The 22938-nt window shown below is 40.6% G+C and overlaps 2 protein-coding genes across 17 annotated transcripts in view; one reads left to right on the top strand and one right to left on the bottom strand.

The window, feature by feature from the left end:
• Window positions 1-22938, bottom strand: part of LOC124265412 (mucin-2-like) — a 104845-nt gene that overhangs the window by 7392 nt on the left and 74515 nt on the right. For 8 of the 13 annotated variants that reach the window (XM_046700188.1, XM_046700186.1, XM_046700185.1 and 5 more), the window contains 2 exons: window positions 16576-16608; window positions 15479-15511 (listed from right to left, as the gene is read on the bottom strand). In XM_046700188.1, coding sequence (XP_046556144.1) covers window positions 15479-15511; window positions 16576-16608 — 66 coding nt within the window. Of the gene's footprint in view, window positions 1-14647; window positions 14753-15041; window positions 15351-15478; window positions 15512-16575; window positions 16609-16796; window positions 16836-17958; window positions 18310-18578; window positions 18963-20694; window positions 20782-21371; window positions 21552-22938 lie in introns of those variants that run through there. The other 5 variants (XM_046700198.1, XM_046700199.1, XM_046700196.1 and 2 more) reach the window with 4 other exon arrangements.
• The window catches only part of LOC124265415, a 106139-nt gene that overhangs the window by 21287 nt on the left and 61914 nt on the right, over window positions 1-22938 (top strand). Inside the window, exons 5-6 of one of the 4 annotated variants that reach the window (XM_046700208.1) lie at window positions 7033-7089; window positions 8243-8344. The exons of the other annotated variants lie outside the window; for them this stretch is intronic. Of the exons in view, the coding sequence (XP_046556164.1) occupies window positions 7033-7089; window positions 8243-8344 (159 nt within the window). The remainder of the gene's footprint in view (window positions 1-7032; window positions 7090-8242; window positions 8345-22938) is intronic. 4 annotated transcript variants of the gene reach the window in all.

Below are 22938 nucleotides of genomic sequence, written 5' to 3'. Positions count from 1 at the left end.
GATCATTACATGTGGTTTGTTTACAATAACCATTTCGTTACTTGTCTGTCGACAATAGTGTCGTATTTCTACAGCAGATCATTACATGTGGCTTGTTTACAGTAACCATTTCGTTACTTGTCTGTCGATAAAAGTGTCGTATTTCTACAGCAGATCATTACTTGTGGTTTGTTTACAATAACCATTTCGTTACTTGTCTGTCGACAATAGTGTCGTATTTCTACAGCAGATCATTACATGTGGTTTGTTTACAATAACCATTTCGTTACTTGTCTGTCGATAATAGTGTCGTATTTCTACAGCAGATCATTACTTGTGGTTTGTTTACAATAACCATTTCGTTACTTGTCTGTCGATAATAGTGTCGTATTTCTACAGCAGATCATTACTTGTGGTTTGTTTACAGTAACCATGTTCCATTTGTCTCTCGAGTTGTTACATAAGAAGAACAAATGAAACACATTATATGTTTCTGTGCCCACTTTTACGGTATCAAATGACACAGACAGTATCATCTGTGCCCACACCCAGATATTAAAACAATGCATGTTATGAATTTCTAAAACGATGGTAAACATACCGATGTTAAATGCAAAAACATATCAACATGTCAAATACTTTTGAGGTAGAAATGCATTTTCCAAGAATATAAACCAATTGAAGCTGATATACGTATTTAGCATACTTTAGAAAACCAACAGAAAGTTCACGATTCACAACTCGTGGTCGTCAGGTTGGTTTGATATGTCTGTCGAAAATTGGTTCCCATCAATATATGAAAGATCACGTTCACTAATAATCACAACTGTAGCAGTATCGATGTAAACATACGTGCTTCGAACAAACTCTTCTTGTAATAGTAGATACAGCTCTCACACCTTTGTTCCGTGAACCACACCTACCTGTTGATGCGATCCCACCGATGTTAAATGCAGTGACTTCAGCAATGGTGTAGTGTTAAATGCACCCCCTGTGCACCGTATACCTTGATTTGTGGCGACACAGTGTCAATACTATGACGCATTGCCCGTGCGATAAGATTATTTATTACCCACGTTGTCAACGTATGGGTATTTGCATACTAATCTCGTACGTCACACGAGTGTCGTATCGCGTTGACCTGTGTCGTAACGACTTTACCTGAGATTCTAACGATTTGTTTGGATAACCGATGACCTTTCAATTAGGTCATATTCTGACGTAACTATTTTTTCATTCATAACAAACACGTGAATCCATTCAACTTAAATTCATTGTGGGAATGTAAACATCGCGAACGATGCCGTGTCGCTGTTTAATTGTGAGTCGAACTGAGACATTATACCCGTCGAAAAACGTAAACGCAATGTTTCCACCAGTGATGTTAGCCGAATGAAGCAACTGCAAACCAAGAAACGGGGTGCTACGGAGTAGTTTACTGTAGGAGGCTGTACGAGGCGATGACAACTGACATGCATCGTGACGTCGGTTACCAAGGCAGTGACGTCATTGCAGTGACGTCATGCAAATATTGTACTACAGTACAAAACTCTTCCGCAACCTCTTTATGAAACCGGTTTCGGTTTGAAACCAAAATATTAACAAAAATACGCTATTTTGTCATTTTAATGCATGTAAGACGTGGGTAATAAATAAAATACCACACTCGGTCTCATTATAGGAAGGACACTCTCTATTTACAGAACAAAAGTAAGGTTTTGAACAGTGTTTGTGACTGTTGATGTATGACACTGATGTGAAAGTTCAAGTCCTGCCCAGATTGCCTTCACAACGGTCACAACTGTAAGAAAGAGAATTTATGGGTGTCAACTTCAAACTGAAGTGCAAATGCTTTCGGAATATATCCTTCGTTCACTATGGGAATAATTGTTAGAATGACAAGATGGTATATACACAGAAAGAGAAGGTATCGCAACATTTCATATTTATCAAGTTCAGTACCACCCCTGGCGCTGCACCTCCGTGAGAGTATCAGATGTATAATTTGACAATGAGGTATTGCGATAAATCCTTGATGAGTGGCTTGTACCAATAAATCAAGATTGTGTACTGACAGATCTCTCTGGCGACACATAATGTCCCAAACATGTTCTACGGGATTGAGATCTGAACTCCTGAGTTTTAGTTCTGTTGCTCACAGAAATCCACGTCGCACTGACAAAAAAAACAAGCCATGAATATTAAAGTATGAAATTGAATTTGTGAATTTTGAAGGCAATAATTGCTGTGGTCGACTGCCAGTCCCTGACCATATCTGGACAAAGTCCCGTTTTAAGGTGAGTGAGTGTAGTTTTACGTCGCTTTTAGCAATACTGCAGCAATATCACGGCGAAGGACACCAGAAATGGCTTCACAGTTTGTACCCATGTGGGGAATCGAACCCAGGTCTTCGTTGAGACGAGCGAACGCTTTAACCACTCGGCTACCCCACTGTTACCCGTTTCCAATGTATAGCCTTTAAATACTTGAAACCAAACAAGGACCCACTCTGTGGCAGAGTGTTAATACTGTACGAGCTTCACTCATGTGTTGCGACAAGTCTTCACATAAAGACCGCCATGTTTGCTGTACAAACAGTCACACGTACAATCATAGCTTGCCCGGGATTAGTAAGGTTGAGATGAATGCACTAATGTACACATCATCTCATGGTAAAATTAATTTCAATTCTTATATTATTCCCCTTTTAACTTTATTAATCGGCTGTTGTTGACTTGTTGACAACTTGTGTGCAGAGTGGATTTTTACAAGGTGAATGTACTTAATGTACGCGTGAGCATTAATCAAGCACCTTTTTTATTTGGTAATCAGGAATTTTTTTTATATTATCTACCTTTAACTTGTTAATCGGCAGTTGTTGACAACTTGTGTGCAGAGTGGATATTTACAAGGAGAATGTACTTATTGTACGCGTGAGCATTAATCAAGCACCACACACCTTTCTGATATGGTAAGTAGGAAAACATTTCAAGCTGACGTATACAGAAGGAACGTACTCTCATCAAAGTCGTGTGATTAACTGCCTTTGACGACAAACGTCTATCGGCATGCCCAAACTGGCATGTTCTGATGGAAAAGTAAGCAGCCTTATTTTGGGAGTTGTCTCTGTTTTAACTTATTAGTTCAGTGGTATGAATTAGGTGGGGCAATGTGGGTGTTTCTTTATGAAATAAAGATCGTGTTTTGAGAGTAGGACACGTTTCAACGTTAACGATTCTAGTAGTTCAGTTTCTTGTCCCACCTGACAAGCCATGCTTCCTTCACTTGGCTAAACTTGATGAGTGAGTGAATGAGTTTAGTTTTACACCGCACTCAGCAATATTCCAGCTATTTGGCGGCGGTCTGTAAATAATCGAGTCTGGACCAGACAATCCAGTGATCAACAGCATGAGCATCGATCTGCGCAATTGGGATCCTATGACATGTGTCAACCAAGCCAGCGAGCCTGACCACCTGCTCCCGTTAGTCGCCTCTTACGACAAGCATGGGTTACTGAAGAGTCATTCTAACCCGGATCTTCACGGGTTGGCTAAACTGAAGGTAGTGTATACATCGTATGTGCAAGTAGGGCTTTGTTCTGCGATATGGAGGTATGAAGGTATGTCTGCAAGACCACTGTCGAATAGAGAGGTACGCTTATCGTGTTTAGTGTTTCTTTACATTGGTAATTTCGGGGCCAATGGTACTTGTTCGGTAAAGGACCACAGGGCGAACCTGTAAAATGTTAGTATATTTCGTACTGTACTATCCATACAGAGCCATTAAAACCTTGCATTATGGTCTAGAAATGTGTGATGTACGAAACTAGACATGCGAGTATTTTAGAAGTATCTTTCTGTTTGACAGACCTGTTAGCTTGACCATTCGTTGTTGTCTTGGTTTCTTTTGTACTTGTGTTTCGATTTATATATTTCTTTTCAAAAGTTAGGACTCCCTTAAAATAATCACTATTGTTATGTATAACAAATTGTTGAAAGGCATGTGCAAATATCTTGCATGTGAACAGCCGCGTTCTGGTGTAAAGTTTTGCCAAGAATTCGCCAATTTTCACTGATTTGTATCATTTATTGAACTCATGACAATAATCTTTTCAACGTTACGAATTTGTTTTTACAATACATCAGTTCATGTGTAAACAGTAATTTCAAACACTATGGAATATTTTGCAAGTTATAGTTGAGAACAGTTGCCTGAAGTAAGTGCCTATATTTACATTAGAAGTCCAAACGCTTGAAACGAAGTATATTTTCCAAGTTAAACTTTCAAGTTAAAAAATTGCTGTAAGACGAAGTTCTGAAGCTATTGCGCACAGAAAAAGCTGCCACAGCCAGTGAGTAGAGAAAAATGCAAGGAAAGATCTGAAACAATGTCAAATTGGAAATGCTACATGCTATACCTAGTGTCATCATATACCCGTCAGCCGAGGATAGTACTTTGATTTGGAGCTCAAGCTGACGCATGTAAAATACAACACGTGGTGGTTTTGTACGTTGGTGGTTGTGTACGTTGGTGGTTTTGTACGTTGGTGGTTTTGTACGTTGGTGGTTTTGTACGTTGGTGGTTTTGTACGTTTTGTAATCATGCGATGATGGTTAGAAAATGCATGACTGAGCATACCTGTATCAGATACGCATTTGTAAACCAACAGTGAGTGAGTGAGTTTAGTTTTACGACGCACTCAGCAATATTCCAGCTATATGGCGGCGGTCCGTAAATAATCGAGTGTGGACCAGACAATGCAGTGATCAACAGCATGAGCATCGATCTTCGCAATTGGGAACCGATGACATGTGTCAACCAAGCCAGCGAGCCTGACCTCCCGATCCCGTTAGTCGCCTCTTACGACAAGCATGGGTTACTGAAGAGTCATTCTAACCCGGATCTTCACGGGTTGGCTAAACTGAAGGTAGTGTATACATCGTATGTGCAAGTAGGGCTTTGTTCTGTGATATGGAGGTATGAAGGTATGTCTGCAAGACCACTGTCGAATAGAGAGGTACGCTTATCGTGTTTAGTGTTTCTTTACATTGGTAATTTCGGGGCCAATGGTACTTGTTCGGTAAAGGACCACAGGGCGAACCTGTAAAATGTTAGTATATTTCGTACTGTACTATCCATACAGAGCCATTAAAACCTTGCATTATGGTCTAGAAATGTGTGATGTACGAAACTAGACATGCGAGTATTTTAGAAGTATCTTTCTTTTTGACAGACCTGTTAGCTTGACCATTCGTTGTTGTCTTGGTTTCTTTTGTACTTGTGTTTCGATTTATATATTTCTTTTCAAAAGTTAGGACTCCCTTAAAATAATCACTATTGTTATGTATAACAAATTGTTGAAAGGCATGTGCAAATATCTTGCATGTGAACAGCCGCGTTCTGGTGTAAAGTTTTGCCAAGAATTCGCCAATTTTCACTGATTTGTATCATTTATTGAACTCATGACAATAATCTTTTCAACGTTACGAATTTGTTTTTACAATACATCAGTTCATGTGTAAACAGTAATTTCAAACACTATGGAATATTTTGCAAGTTATAGTTGAGAACAGTTGCCTGAAGTAAGTGCCTATATTTACATTAGAAGTCCAAACGCTTGAAACGAAGTATATTTTCCAAGTTAAACTTTCAAGTTAAAAAATTGCTGTAAGACGAAGTTCTGAAGCTATTGCGCACAGAAAAAGCTGCCACAGCCAGTGAGTAGAGAAAAATGCAAGGAAAGATCTGAAACAATGTCAAATTGGAAATGCTACATGCTATACCTAGTGTCATCATATACCCGTCAGCCGAGGATAGTACTTTGATTTGGAGCTCAAGCTGACGCATGTAAAATACAACACGTGGTGGTTTTGTACGTTGGTGGTTTTGTACGTTGGTGGTTGTGTACGTTGGTGGTTTTGTACGTTGGTGGTTTTGTACGTTGGTGGTTTTGTACGTTTTGTAATCATGCGATGATGGTTAGAAAATGCATGACTGAGCATACCTGTATCAGATACGCATTTGTAAACCAACAGTGAGTGAGTGAGTTTAGTTTTACGACGCACTCAGCAATATTCCAGCTATATGGCGGCGGTCCGTAAATAATCGAGTGTGGACCAGACAATGCAGTGATCAACAGCATGAGCATCGATCTTCGCAATTGGGAACCGATGACATGTGTCAACCAAGCCAGCGAGCCTGACCTCCCGATCCCGTTAGTCGCCTCTTACGACAAGCATGGGTTACTGAAGGCCAACCCGTGAAGGTCCGGGTTACCTCAACATTAACTTCTGACTGTCTTCGGGCTAAGAGAGCTTGAAACATCTATAGTGCGTTTGGCTCAAAAGCGGACCGATGAATTGCAATCTAACTCGAAAACTAATAAACATATAATACTCAATGAAACGCTGATCATAATCAAAACATCAGACCAACTGTGTGATTTGTTTCTCTGCACTCCTCCCTCGTAACAAATAGTCAACTGTGTCAATATTTTAATGATAGTTTGTTAAACAACCTTTTCATTTTTAGGACAAAAATTCTGCAAAAACCTCACAGAGTGGGTATGATGTTTTGATTATAATCAGTGTTTCATTGAGTATGTTATGTGTATTAGTTTTCGAGTTATATTGGAATTCATCGGTCCGCTTTTGAGCCAAAAGGACTTTCGGTCCTGCATCTGTTCTCACCATAGACCGAGCAACAAGTGAGCGAGTGAGTTTAGTTTTACGCCACACTCAGCAATATTCCAGCTATATAGTGGTTGTCTGTAAATAATCGAGTCTGGACCAGACAATCCAGTGATCAACATGATGAGCATCGATCTACGCAAGACACGGGAGGAACGATGTACAACTGGGGATCTTCACCTCTTTCCTCCATGGTGTAGTTGATAGATTATCCGGCCCGAGAGCGGATGGTTGGTGGTTTGATCCCAGATCCCGTCACTCCAAATAATGTTATTTGTTATTACCTTGCCTGGAGCTCGTCATTTAAGTAGTAAACCAAGGTCTGTGTATTGTTGATACTGATATTAAAGTTATTGTTGTACAGGCAATCTGGATCACCCGCTACAAGATATGGATGTACCTGGAGCTGGAAGAACGCAAGGTAGATTACGTGAGCGAGATGGAGAGTATTTGTAGACGATGCTTGAGCTTGATACGAGAGGAAAGGTTGAGTCGATGCGGGTCTTAGACATTGGCTTTATAGACCTGATGTACCTAGAAAAACATTCAGATCGCATATGGGATCCAAACCCACGGGCGTAGATTTCTGGAACGTCTTAGAGACGCAAATCTGAGTCTCGAAACGCGGCACTTTGGACGACTGGGTGACCTGGGGCCCGTTCCACGAAGTGATCCGGGCGTAATGACTGCCGTAGGCCAACGTTAATGTATGGAAGCTACGATTACGTTTGCGTTAAGATCCCCTTTGTGGAGCGGGGCCCTGTCCTCCAGAGTTCAAACAATATGGTAAAGATCTGTATTTTAACTTTATTTATGTTCGGTGCAAGAAACCACACAGCTCATAAACTACCTAATACAATAGTTTACTTTCAATAGGGGAAGCTGTTTTGCTAGTTTGTTTCTTGGCTATTGTGACAGCATAGTCCTCTGTTAACTGCAGTATTTTGGTCCCTACTTCAGTGGTTTCTGTAAAGATATCACTGTCTTCCCCAGCTCTGCTTACATACGCACAATCTAGGGTTGGGACGAGCCCACATTTTTCTACCCGGGTACCCCACCCCCTATTACCCTAACCTACCCGGATACCAGTTTTGTTAATTCCTGACATCAAGTTTGTAAGAAATGGCAATATATTCTTCAGCTCAGAGGCTACAATTTCGAGTTTTTCAATATCTTAACCATGTGTTATTTTCAAAACAGGTGACCGACCGCACAATTATGTCTAAATCTTCAAAGACAATACAACCTTTTAATCATGAAAGAATAACATATTACATTGTTTAATATGTTATTACATGATCATAGCGGGTCCGGGTATTGAGACGGGTACCCGGTCCAACTCATCATCCATCGTGGGGGGTATCCGTCCCGGATATCTGGGTTACCCGTCCCAGCCCTAGCGCAAGCGTACGGAGGTCCGTTCGGAGACCAAGCTGTGCAATACTTTCTGAAACTATCCCGTCTACTAACAAGAACCAATGTGACCTTTTAATCAACCCAATTTTGAACAGTACATTATAATTAGAAATCCTCAGCTAGAAGATACATAAAATTAACAACAGTTTTCGCTTCAGTTTCAGAGAGACTACGGGGAACTAGCCTTTGGTGTTGTAATGTTCGTCATGTTTGGGGCCACTATCCTGGCCATTATGTTTGGTCTCCTGCTGGAACTGTTGGTAAGATGTTACTAAATATCGATGCAGTTTGTTCATTTGCTTCATTATTTCTGTAATGACGGGTTTATGTAGTCAATCGTTTCTTGAACAGACAATCCCATGGTGTTGTGGACAATGACCCATGACGTCACCTATCCTGATCCATTTAGACATCTATCATTCAAAGCCGGAATCAGCATTATGCAACAACGGTTGTGTCGAATTCAAAAGGACCAATAATGTTGGTTCGTTATAACCGTAGTGCCTTGCGCGTTCCGACTAAAACATACGGTGCAGAAAAAAAAGTTAAAAAAAAAAAACAATCACAAAAAACTCAAACAGTTCGTTATATCCGCCAGTTTGTCATAAGCGTTGTTTACGGTAGTATAAATGAAAGTGACGAATAGAATAGAGAGAGACGGATTTGATTTGTAAAAAAAGTATTTTAACTTGCGTTTTGTTTCTCAACAGCGCAAATATACACGGAAATCTCACCAAGAGGAAGGTTAGATACAAACCAAACTAATACGTCTGTGCATTTGATATATATATTTGTTGAGTTAATTAATTAACAGTCTCCTCAAAACTGCTGAATTCGTCTCTGGATGTATCCTCAAAACTGCCTCTAGATCTAAAGGTCTTCGGTTACCACTCTTTAATACGAAGTTTCTCTACTTTTCACAATACTAACCAAAAGACTCTGTAAGAGTTTAGTTTTCAATTGTTTTCCAGTGTTCACAGACGATATATCATAAACGGAATACAATGTTATGGACACTGAACCAGGGATGACCATATAAACATCCACTTATTGACACAGAAACATGGCTGTGCTTGGAAGACCGAGTCAGAACTACTGACATCTGAGGACTGACAGAACTAGCAATAATACGTTTTTATATTGATATAATGAAAGTTTTTATTCTCGCAACAAAAACTTCCGCATGTCCACATGATTTTGTAAATAAAAGTGTTTGTTAAAGGAACGTGTTTTGTGTATAATGAGAATACCCGAGTAAACTTGTAACAAGAGTCACCATGAGACTGTTTGGTAGTTTACCGCCGCACTCAAAAAAACATGATCCACCCATCTGGCGGCACCATGAGAACAAGAGTCAGTGAGTGAGGTTTACGCCGCTTATAGCACCAGGAATTGGCTTCACACATTGCACCATGAGAACAAGAGTCAGTGAGTGAGGTTTACGCCGCTTTTAGCACCAGGAATTGGCTTCACACATTGCACCATGAGAACAAGAGTCAGTGAGTGAGGTTTACGCCGCTTTTAGCACCAGGAATTGGCTTCAAACATTGCACCATGAGAACAAGAGTCAGTGAGTGAGGTTTACGCCGCTTTTAGCACCAGGAATTGGCTTCAAACATTGCACCATGAGAACAAGAGTCAGTGAGTGAGGTTTACGCCGCTTTTAGCACCAGGAATTGGCTTCACACATTGCACCATGAGAACAAGAGTCAGTGAGTGAGGTTTACGCCGCTTTTAGCACCAGGAATTGGCTTCACACATTGCACCATGAGAACAAGAGTCACTGAGTGAGGTTTACGCCGCTTTTAGCACCAGGAATTGGCTTCACCCATTGCACCATGAGAACAAGAGTCAGCGAGTGAGGTTTACACCGCTTTAGCACCAGAATTGGTTTCACACATTGTACCCATACGTGGAATCGAACCCGGGTCTTCGGCGTAACGAGCGAGCTCTTTAACCACTATGAGAAGCATATATACGGGACAAAATAAGTTAGGGATATTGGTATTTTTATGATTGATTTTTATCAGTGTGACAATGAATAAATAGATCATTATTCATAATTTCAAAATTTGCAAACTACTTTTGTCCAGTATATGAGAACATAACGTGGTGAGAACAAGATAAGATAAGATATAACTTTATTAAACCGGAGGTAATTCTTTTTGTTTAAAAAACGGCCTCAAAATGAAAACATACAAAATTCACAAAAATATACACTATAATTACATGCACAAAATGAATGCTGATGATTCCATACAATTAACCACATAGGTAAAGAGGCCGAGTTAGTAGTTATCTCATACATGATGACTATTCAAAAACATTGTTGCATTAATAACATGAATACTGGATGGTATGGAGGACTGCAGATCTCTGTTTGTTTTAAGCGAAAGGAATCGAAAGCAGCGTCCAGATGGAAGTAGTTGAAAATGATGAGATAAAATATGTGAACTATCAATTCTAATTTTAGTTGTCTTTTTGACAATCCGGCGCTCATACATAAAGGAAATATACTCGAAAGACAATCCAGTAATTTTGCTGTCAGTAATAACAATTTTGAAAAGTTTGATTTTGTTGCGAGCAGACGTACCCCCATGTCAACAAGCATGTTCACCTTTATTGGTATATTTTTTTAAAAGACACTTCTACGCATATTCCACGTGGACATTTTATAGGAGCTTCAAAAAGTATTATATCATTACTGCAGCAGTGAGTGCTGAGGTACATATTATCTGCTAGTCCGAACACGCCCCTATTGATACTGACATCAATATTCCAGAGTGAATGAGTGAGTGAATATAGTTTTACCCAGCTTTTAGAAATATTCCGGCAATATCACGGCGAGGGACACCAGAAATGGGCTTCACACATTGTACCCATGTGGTGAATCGAACCCTGAGCTTCGTTTTGACGAGCGGACGCATTAACCACTAGGCTACCCCATTGCTCCCCATATTGCTGAATGATGTTATGTTAAATACTGCTGGAAAATAGATTAGTGGATTTTCGATCTTAATGTAATTGTGAGTGTGTGAGTAAGTATGGCTTCACGCCGCCTTTTGCAACATTCCAGCAATAGCACAGCAGGATACACCAGAAATAAGCTTCACACATTGTACCCATGTGGGGAATCGAACCCGGGTCTTCCGCGTGACGAGCGGACACTTTAACCACTAGGCTACCCCACCGCCCCTGATGTAATTGTGTGAAACAGACATAGATAGGGAGAAATGCTAAATTATACATGAACGGATTTTGTACGGGATAAATCTAGAATGTTGATGAAGATGTGGACCACAAGTTTATTGCTCTGTAGATATATTTGACCTCAATGTCCACGTACATGGTAAAATTACACGGAAATAGAAGTGACGAGGAAGTTAGCATTAATGCCAAAGGCTGTCTGCCCTTTGACCACGCGCATGGTCCATGAGTGGGATATACGACTGGAGGTGAGGTGATGTGAAATTGGGTTTAACGTCGTGCTTGAGAATATTCCGCTCATATGACGACGTGCATGCGTGTGTATGTGTATATGCGGCTGCTTGTACTAGCACAGACTTAAGCTGGTTTAATAGTGCTAGCCCACTGAGATACCATGCCGCAGTGAAGCATGAATACCCCACTCAGACACATTATACTGACTCCGAGCCGACCAGTCCTTGTTGTACCCATTAATGCCGAGCGCCAGGCAGGGACCAACAAGTACCACACTTTAACGTGTTTTGGTATGACGGGATCGGGGATCGAACGGGGCTTTCCGAACGGACGCTCTAACCACTACACCACGGAGGCAGTCTACGACTCGAGAGCATATGGGGTGTTAACTTCCAACCGCTTAAAATCACGCCAATCGCTTTCGTTCTCAAACCAAAAAAGGCTGATGACGGAAATTGGAGCATGAGAGCGGAACTAAAAAATCGTGACTGGATCAACTCGGAAAACATTAATGTAGAAAGGGGCGGTGGGATAGCCTAGTGGTTAAAGCGTTCACACGTCACACTGAAGGCCCGGGTCGATCCTCAACATGGGCATAATGTGTTGAGTCATTTTCTGGTGTCCCTTGCCGTTATATAGCTGAAATATTGCTAAAAGCGGCGTAAAACCATACTCACTCACTCACAAATGTAAAAATGCAGGTAACTCCTCAGCATCCCCAGTCTGCTCCAGTGTAGTCATCATGTCTGTTCCATTAGCAGCTGTGCCTCCAATTTAGAAACGCAAAGGTAAGGAAGTGGTTATCAGAGTACATTGGTGGCTGTTTTGATCCGAAAGATCCAGGGGAAGTAACATCAGTAGCGCTGATGCTTTTGCGTATTGGCTTGAGGGCCGTCCCTCTATTATATGGTCTCTGCCTTTAGGTAACTATGTGAGCGAGCATGAACCGTTAACAACAAAGATCTAGTTAATGAAAGACAAAGCGAACTGAAGCTCAGATTTCTTTATTGTAAAACCAATGATTATAACACAATCGTACATACACACAAATATGGATTGCTGCAAAGATGTAACACAAAATGTGAATTTACATAACACTTCATTCAATTTTGCAATGCTGTTTGCATTTAATGTATGTAAGTGGACTTCCCAGTTAACAGTTAAACTGACGGGCTAAAGAAACGCTTCCATAGATTAAATCACTATTGTGAAATAACCACAAAAGATAGATCCGTAAAACAAAATGAACAGAGAGAATCGCCTGTCACCCGAGAATAGCACTCTCTGCCATTCAAGTCAGTGAAAACGTTGAACCGTCCATGCCCATCTAAGTCTCCGTCGAAGCTGTTTGGCTGTTAACTGCTGTCTCCGGAAAGGTCTGAAAGCCCGGATTCCACAGGACCTCGGTCGTCTGGCTACTGTGTATCGGCTAGACTAAGGCTTAGTCTCTGAATATATATAATTTTGATAGTAACAAACAAGCCCATTTATATTGAAAAGGAGCCCTAGGGAGACCAGAGATCCTGAACCTGCGGAAATCTAGACTTGCTTTATTTAGGGCTTTAGCACTGCAGAGAGGGCTTGGCATTAGGGAATTAATGTGGTTCAGGCACTGTGAGACAGACTATGTATCGGCTTACACGGTGACCCAAGCCATGCGCCGCTGATGACGTCACCGCCAGGAAGGGGTTTCTGAGATGCAGCGTGCGCAGATACTGGTCCTCCTGGGTGTTGTGACTCGAGGTCTGCCTGATCGTGGCCTGTCTGAGGTCAGACATGTCTGATGGTATCGCTGCATGAGTCTGGTGACGGTGATGCGATAACAGTCAAACGCTCTTGCAACGTGGGTGCGGGAGGCTCCCATTTCGATCATTCCGATTGCCCGTCCTCGTTGTTGCAAAGTACATCGAGACATTCTATTGGTGATTTTTTTAAAGAATAACCCGAATGCATTGGTTTTATATCTGTTTGGCATTTAATTTTTGCTCTTTGAGCGAAAACCATGCAAACTGTGTTTGGTCAATGTATGGCATGCCTTATTTCCAAGTGGAAAACTCATTGTTGCGTTTGGGCGATGTGTTTTCACGTGATGGTGATTGCAGCTGCAATTTCATTTTCAAAGTGGTAACGTTTCTTTAGTCCTTCAGTTTATATAAGCGTACTAATAATTTATTAATAAATATTATATCGCAGCCATCACGTGTTGCCGGATTAAATATATAGATCTGCACACGAAGTAAAAAAACATAAAGTTACCAAGAATTTTGATTATTGACGCCTAGTTTTTTGCAAAGCTAATCTGTCTGAAAAGGTTTTTCATAGCGAAGTGCACCTAGGATTTTGTTACTTACTAATGGCACATCCGATGAAACGGTAATTGCAAATTTCCGATTGATAAATAGATGGGGAAGGTCGCGAAAGGCATATATAGGCAGGATTTATAGTCTGTTTGCAGTGAAAACGTACCGATCAATTTCACTTTGAACAAAACAATAAATCAAATAAAGTGAAATTAAGATTGCAAATCCTCATAATTTTACCTTGCCAACTGAACATGTAAATCTCAGAATTTTATTCAACTTAGGATAAAAGGCGTTTAACAAACGATCACAGATTCAAATCGGTATTACTGGTTTGTATTACAATGGGGTAAGCGCGGTAGTTAGAACAGTGAAACAAATGCACGCGCGGTAAGTGATGAATGTTAACTTAGAACAACCCTTGTCGTTCTCGGTGTTTCATTTGATGTGCATACCCCCCTTGTAATACAAACCAATAATAGCGATGTGAAACTATGATCGTTTGTTAAACAGCTTTTATCCTAAGTTGAATACAATTCTGAGATCTAAGTGTTCAATTGGCAAGGTAAAATTATGAGTATTTGCAATTTAATTTCACTTTATTTGTTTTACCTGTTGGTTTAAAGTGAAATTCATCGGTACGCTTTCGTTGCAAACAGACTATACATAGGTTCAAGCTTTGGGCTAGTAGAAGTTCACTCACAAAATTCGTTTTATATCAAAACGTACACGAGCTAACTGGTGTAGTTAGTTAAAAAAACGTATTCTGTTTCGTGAAATTCAGATTCATGCACCTAATGTTATAGATAACAAAACTTTCGGGATATCTTGCGTCTTTGGTCTAAATTGAAAATGATAGAAGAAAAGCCACAGTTACGCTATCAGGTTGGTTCTTCCTCGCTGTCATTCCTTATGCGGCTGGAGAATCTGAAGTTATACAACAATCACCACCATCATCATCATCAACATCATCATCATCATCATCGGCGTCGTCGTTGTCGTCGTCGTCGTCATGATCATCATATTATTATCATCCCTCGTTCAGCTTGACACTATATGTCACATTTTCATCAAAAACGTCATTACACACCATTACCATTTTCATTTTCGTCATCACCATTAACTGCATATCAGTTGAAAATATATCGATGTAAATGTATGAGGGAATTGGCATTAGTGACCTCTGAAGATCTCCATTTAGACAGAAATAACTTACCATTACAAGCCGTGAAACACGTGACAGTCACAGTCTCGCTCTGACCCACCGACCCTCCATCCGCCAGCAACCGGAAGTAGTACAGAGTGTCTGACTGGAGCTGCGTGACAACGAGTGTCTGTCGTGTTTGGGACTTGTCTTGGTCTGCCACTAAACGACTAACATTCCACACGGTTGAGTCTTGGTGACGGTGAAAGAGAACGAACCTCGACCCCCCTGTACGTGTGTCATTGTAGGTCCACTGTATCTTAACGCTGGAGGCCGAGTGCTCGGTGCAGTAGAAATCGGTTGGAGGGGAGGGCTTCGTGTCTGTAACGAAATGGGTTTCCGTGTTGGTCACACCTTTGTCCCAAGGGTCACACACGTGAATAACGTGTACTTGATAACAACGATGATAAGCATTACATATTTAGGGGGGGGAATTATGCAATACTCACCAGGACGAATGGTGGTTGTTGCAGATGTTGGTACTGAAAATAGAATTGATATTTTGTTGTTATTTTAGCATCAGATGCGTGATAAGACGGATTATGTACACTTAAAATCCATCGAAAAGAGGCACACACACAAACGCACGCACGCACGCACGCATGCACGCACCCTTCGTCTTTGTACCGAACGTCAGTTAAATTTCCCTGAAGGCACACAAAGCTAGGATAAAGCTCCCACCCTCATATTGGTCAATTTGGACGTCGATAAACACGAACTCTTCCGTCACGGCACTGAAGCAGAAAGCGTGATTCGTCACTGAACCATGCAGGTTGCCAGTTTTGTAGATTCCAGAATAGAACGTTATTTCACCATGGAACCTGTTGGCGTCGTCGCAGCACAGGGCCAAAATAGGGTCTTCTGGCTCGTAAACGATTACGAATGGTTTGCGCGAACGCTCCTCAAACCAAGCACTGCAGTTACAGTTGCTGTGACAGTTCGATTCCGCAAATGAAGTACCCGGATGTACCTATCCCCCGCTGCAGTGGTTTTCTGAGGTCTCCCACTTCGAGGTCGATCTTGCGTAGAATTGGTCTGTTGATATAGGTCCCATAAACAACTGATGGTACTCTGGTGAACATTGAGGTGACGCGCAACGGCAGATAGAGACTCCCCAGCCTCCAGCCGTCCAATGGCAATGTTTCGATTTACAGCACTGAGTCGCGGCATAATGATATTCTTTCACTGAGCTAAAAAAGTGCCAGTGTTCCTCTAAAAGCAAAACGCTCTATATATTCAATGTCCCTGCTCACGATTCCTCATAACTGCACGTGCATATTTCGAACAATTTTTTCGACATTTTCGACATTTTTAAATAATTTTCATGCAAGTTGACACTTTAGAACATGAACGTTCATTTAAGTTTTCGAAGATGCATTGTTGCGATGTGCCTTCGTTCCATGTACACAAACCAGCATTATAAAGGAGTAAATAAGACAATCATACACTAACTTTTAAACATATTTAAAATTCCATTAGTCAATATCACCTATGCGTTTCTGTTTTGGAAGAGTATATATTTAGGGGGGAATTATGCAATACTCACCAGGACGAATGGTGGTTGTAGCAGATGTTGGTACTGAAAATAGAATTGATATTTTGTTGTTATTTTAGCATCAGATGCGTGATAAGACGGATTAGGTACACTTAAAATCCATCGAAAAGAGGCACACACACAAACGCACGCACGTTTCCATTTGTCAATATCACCTATGCGTTTCTGTTTTGGAAGAGTATATATTTAGGGGGGAATTATGCAATACTCACCAGGACGAATGGTGGTTGTAGCGGATCTTGGTGTTAAACCTAGAATTGATATTTAATTGTTATGTTGGTATCCGATGCCCGTAACATTGATTGCGTACACTTAAAATCCCCCGACAACACACACATGCGCGCACACACACACGCATGAACGCACACGCATGTCGTGGGCATGTGGCAAATCACAAACACAAGCTGAATATTTTAGTATATATAATTTCTTATATCAAAAGTATTCATGGGTTTGTATATATATATATATTGGTAGTAAGTGTGACTAAACAAGCAAGTGTAGATTAATGGTATGAAACTGACACTTAGTTACGAAGAGTAATCTTGATTCGTGTTTATAATGTATCTTATAAGTAATCATATAGCTGGAGTATTTCTGAGTGCGGAAATAAACAAAGTAATTGGTCTTTATTATATAAAGAACTTGAATATGACACCCAGATATGAAATATTATCATTATCTTTATGTCTGTTTATGGACTAAAGTACGAAACGGATACAGAGTTACGAATAGTACTATCTCCAAACATTTATATGCATTCATGTTTATACAATCGAATAATTATTGGTCTTGAATATATACTGTGGATAAAACGTTAAGCGCCTCCAAGTATATTTTGCCAATATAGATTGTCTCATAGGAAATCTTTCAGAAAAAGACAACTATCATAATTGGGTTTAGTACTTTTAGTTTAAAAACAAAACCATTATGGAAATTATCTTTTACTTTAAACAGGATGTATGCGCTTTTGGAAAACGTGTATTTTGTTTTCCTCAAAAAGGTTACCTTCTTTTGAAAAGTAAAAGTCAGAAAGGACTGTTATATGGTCACATGATTGTCATTTTTGACAAGTGAAACCTAAGCTTAATAGTGTTGTATAAGCAGAATAGGAATAGTTATTTTGCTTTAAAAAGCAGTGCCATCGTATCTTTAAAAATATCTCCTTTAATTGTAAATACAAAATTAATGTTCATTATATCCCTGAATCAGTTACCAGGTGAACCTTCTCTAAATATGGATTTGTCTTCCCAATTATTTTAGCGTAATATTTCCACAGCTTCACATCTTAGTTTTGAAATGGTCTGGCGCTTAACCTTTTATTCTCGGTATATATTAAGGGCTCGAATAGGAAATTTCTATATGAAATCTTACCAACAACATAAAGCGTCTTGTTTGCGCTGTAGTCTGCACTTAGGACAGAACACCTGAACTGTCTCCCATTGTCTAGATTCGACACTGTATGAACCAGCGTTGATGCCCCTGTATACTGGCATACCCCTGACGGCGTAGGACGGTCGTAGGTGATGTTTTGGTCGTTTGGGTACCGTGTCCAGGTGGTGAACTCGTTGTTTACAGATCGCCACTCCCATGTCCACAGGTTCTGGAGGTTGTTCTCATCAAACTGGTTCCCTATCCGTCCTGTACATCTGATGGACAAGAGCTGACCACCGTCATACTGGACTCTGTCAGGAGTAGGGAACATCTCTATCTGTTCTGGGTAGGCTGAAAGATATGATAGAAACTGTCTGTTCATATTCTTGTTTTTTTGCGACAAAGAATATCAATACTACGAGTCACGGGTACATGTGTACACTTATAGTCTGGATTACCAAAAGACATCTTTAGGACATCTAACATTTTAGCATCCGTAAAGATCCGGGGTAGAATTGGTCTTCAGTAACCTATGCTTGTCGTAAAGACGATACACGAGATCGGGTGGTCAGGCTAGCATATTGCATAATCTAAAATAGTTCATATATAAACAAACGCACTTTTAGCTGTGATGTTGACCATTGCCTCATCACTTCCAGATGATCCCGCCAAGTATAACGTTTTGCAGTAGTATGTAGAAGCAGCATCAGCACATCTCAGATCTGTCAGGATGAACTGTATGCTGCCAGTTGCTCCACTAATAGAACCTGAGACTGTCATCCGCTGTTGTAGACTTGTGTCCATTACTTTTACCGACATATCTGTGATTCCCATTTCTATCATAGGCTGATCAGAGCCAGTAGAAGACTTCTTGCCGATCTGTACGTTAAACACCTGTGTTATCCCAGGTGCATCTGGCCTGCAACTTACAGTCAAATGAGATGTTGGGTTACTTCCCCCGATAGTTATTTGCCACGGTGATGCAGTCAGGCTTGCCCCGGTGACTGAAAAAATATGTTCATATCAAATACCGATGCAGAAGTCGAGCAATCGAAAACATGTCAGATGATTCAAAGATTTAAACATCTGCTGTGAATAATGTATAACATTGTAACAGAAATGATGTTACCTTTTGCAGACATGAAGGAAAAAGTTCACACTGCCAACAAATGCTATGGTCGAGTATCATCATTCGGTTCCATATATGGCGATTGTGATACCCGTTCTACCACGTAATGCCAATGCGTAATTAAGGGAATATCACGAAAGGAATATTCGTAGATTATATTATATTTCGGGATCGAAAACAAAATAACTGATAACAGCTATACAATATCTCTTTGATAACTGTGTTCCCATGACACGTGGGGCGGTGGGGTAGCCTAGTGGTTAAAGCGTTGGCTCGTCACGCCATAGACCCGAGTTCGAATCCCACATGGTTACAATGTGTGAAGCCCATTTCTGGTGTCCCCCGCCGTGATGTTGCTGGAATATTGCTAAAAGCGGCATAAACCAAACTCAGTCAGTCAGTCAGTCCCATGACACGTACTTCATCGTAGTGCAGCACTACACTGCCACAGGTTATTAGACAGCATATGAACACTTCTGCAGGTACTCCCAGGTCATGGGTGGCTTATTCCAAGCAACACAGATGACTCTTGATTGTTTATTGTTTATTGCCGCACTCAGCAATATTCCAACTATATCGCGGCGGTATGTAAATAATCGGGTCTGGACCAGAAAATCAGATGATCAAGCATGAGCGTGAATTTACGCAATTGGGATACCATGACGTGTCAGTCCTACTCAGCAGCCTGACCAACTGATCCCGTTCGTCGCCTCTTACGGCAAGCATTGGTAGATGAAGACCCAAGAACGCGGGTCTTCACAGTACAAATGACTGTTGTGAAGACCTTTGAAGTACAGTGTTTCAAGTTCCAAATACACCAATTGAACGTCTGGCATTTGAGAAGCTGTTTCGATATTAGATTTTTGAGGATGTACATGAATGAATATGTTCACATAGATAACAAATCCTAAGTTAACTAACTCCATTCCATTCCCTGTATTCATGATCCAAGTGTCGATACTGACTCCAGTTCTACCTCTTTTACAACCTAATGCCAGCGCCTAAAAGTAGACATATCATAAGAAGCTATGTTGGAGTGTGGAAACAAAATGATCTTCAGCAAACAATGTGATGAATGATTTCTTACAGTAAAAACACCAATGAAGATCCGAGTTAGAATATTGATCTTCAGGAAGCCATGCTTGTCGTAAGAGGCGACTTACGGGATCGGGTTGTCAGGCTCGCTGACTGGGTTGACACATGTCATCGGTTCCCAGTTATGCAGATCGATGATCATGCTGTTGATCACTGGATTGTCTGGTCCAGACTCGATTATTTACAGACCGCCGCCATATAGCTGGAATATTTCTGAGTGCGGCGTAAAACTAAACTCACTCACTCACTACAGTAAAGAGTCCTTCCTTCTTGTTATAGATGGGGGCATAGACTAAGGCTTAGTCTCTGAATATATATAATTTTGATAGTAACAAACCAGCCCATTTATATTGAAAAGGAGCCCTAGGGAGACCAGAGATTCCTGAACCTAAGGAAATCTAGACTTGCTATGTTTAGGGATTTAGCACTGCAGAGAAGGCTTGGCAGTGGGGAAAATAATGTGGTTCAGGGACTGTGAGACAGACTAATGGGGGCACGATGTCCGTACTTACCTCCAGACACAAAGGTCATGAAAGTCAGGAGACAGACGAGATGACAAGGCGTCATGCTTGGTTCTTCCCAGTAACGAATTCCTGTTCCTGAAACATGTCAATGTATGACGGCTATGAAACGTCTCCTTCCTTTTCCTGTTGTATTTCTTTATCAGATCTATCATGTGGTTTGTTTACAGTAACCATTTCGTTACTTGTCTGTCGACAATAGTGTCGTATTTCTACAGCAGATCATTACATGTGGTTTATTTACAGTAAGCATGTTGCTACTTGTCTCTCGAGTTGTTACATAAGAAGAACAAATGAAACACATTATATGTTTCTGTGCCCACTTTCGGTATCAACTACACAGACAGTATCATTAAACACCCAGATATAAAAACAATGCATGTTATGAATTTCTAAAACGATGGTAAACATACCATGTTAAATGCAAACATATCCCTCATGCAACATGTCAAATACTTTTGAGATGGAATGCATTTTCCAAGAATATAAACCAATTGAAGCTGATATACGTATTTAGCATACTTTAGAAAACCTACAGAAAGTTCACGATTCACAACTCGTGGTCCTCAAGTTGGTTTGATATATCTGTCTAAAATTGGTTCCCATCAATATATGAAAGATCACGATCACTAATAATAACAACTGCAGCAGTATCGATGTAAACATACGTGCTTCGAACAAAGTCTTCTTGTAATAGTAGATACAGCTTTCACACCTTTGTTCCGTGAACCACACCTACCTGTTGATGCGATCTCACCGATGTTAAATGCAGTGACTTCAGCAATGGTGTAGTGTTGAAAGCACCCCCTGTGCACCGTATATCTTGATTTGTGGCGACACAGTGTCAATACTATGACGCATTGCCCGTGCGATAAGATTATTTATTACCCACGTGGTCAACGTATGGGTAGTTGCATACTAATATCGTACGTCACACGAGTGTCGTGTCGCGTTGACCTGTGTCGTAACGACTTGACCTGAGATTCTAACGATTTGTTTGGATAACCGATGACCTCTCAATTAGGTCACATTCTGACGTAACTATCTCTATGTTCATCAAATATTTAAGAAATACACTTTGCTCTACCACCATGTATTATTACACTATACATGGTGGTAGGGCGAAGTGTATTTCTTTTCTAAGATGCCAAATTTAATACTTTCTAAAGATAATTACGATTAATTTAAGGCAGAAAACAAACGACGGTGTCGGTGACCTAAATTAAGAATCCTCGCACAGGGCTAACTGGCGCGCTGTTCTATTGATGTGTCTGCCCCCTACGTTAAGACGAACGTTACCAGAAAAAAACAAATGATAACGGTTTGATGACGGTTTACCATATGGGGCAATATGAACGTTGCATTTCTACTACCAGCGAAAGTTTAGATCAGTACATCCAGAGGAAGTTGAGTAGTCAAGCGACATTCCACAATTGCATTGTGGGAATGTAAACATTACGAACGTTACCGTGTCGCTGAAAACTTGTGAGTCGAAATGACACATTTTAACCGTCGTAAAACATAAACGTAATGTTTCCACCAGTGATGTTAGCTGCGTGAAGCAACAGCAAACCAAGAAACTGGATGCAACGGTGTAGTTTACTGTAGGAGGCCGTACGAGGCGATGACAACTGACATGCATCGTGACGTCGCTTACATTGTGACGTAATGTAAAATGGTTCGATTACGAGGGGCACACTAGAATGGCGCAGTGACGGGAAAACGTCATTCAATTGTTACGTCATCAAAAACCTATACCTTTATTGTCTGATAATGTATTTTTTTTTTGATTGTTCTAACCGCTAGGCATCTTAGAATACAGTACAAAACTCGTCCGCAACCTCTTTATGAAACCGGTTTCGGTTTGAAACCAAAATATTAACAAAAATACGCTATTTTGTCAATTTAATGCATGTTAGACGTGGGTAATAAATAAAATACCACACTCGGTCTCATTACATACGAATTATACGAAACTCGTGACCTTCCTATGATATCTGACCTCGCTTTCGCTCGGTCAGATACCATAGGAAGGACACTCGTTTCGTATAATTCGTATGTAATGAGACCTCGTTTAGTATTCTCTATTTACAGAGCAAAAGTAAGGTTTTGAACAGTGTTTGTGACTGTTGATGTATGACACTGATGTGAAAGTTCAAGTCCTGCCCAGATTTCCTTCACAACGGTCACAACAGTAAGGAAGAGAATTTATGGGTGTCAACTTCAAACTGAAGT

Source organism: Haliotis rubra, unplaced genomic scaffold, assembly GCF_003918875.1.
Source record: "Haliotis rubra isolate DU_JTF1 unplaced genomic scaffold, ASM391887v1 Scf979, whole genome shotgun sequence".
Lineage (NCBI taxonomy): Eukaryota > Metazoa > Mollusca > Gastropoda > Lepetellida > Haliotidae > Haliotis > Haliotis rubra.
The sequence above is the reverse complement of the archived record's forward strand: the minus strand, read 5'-3'. Positions and strand labels throughout refer to the sequence as shown.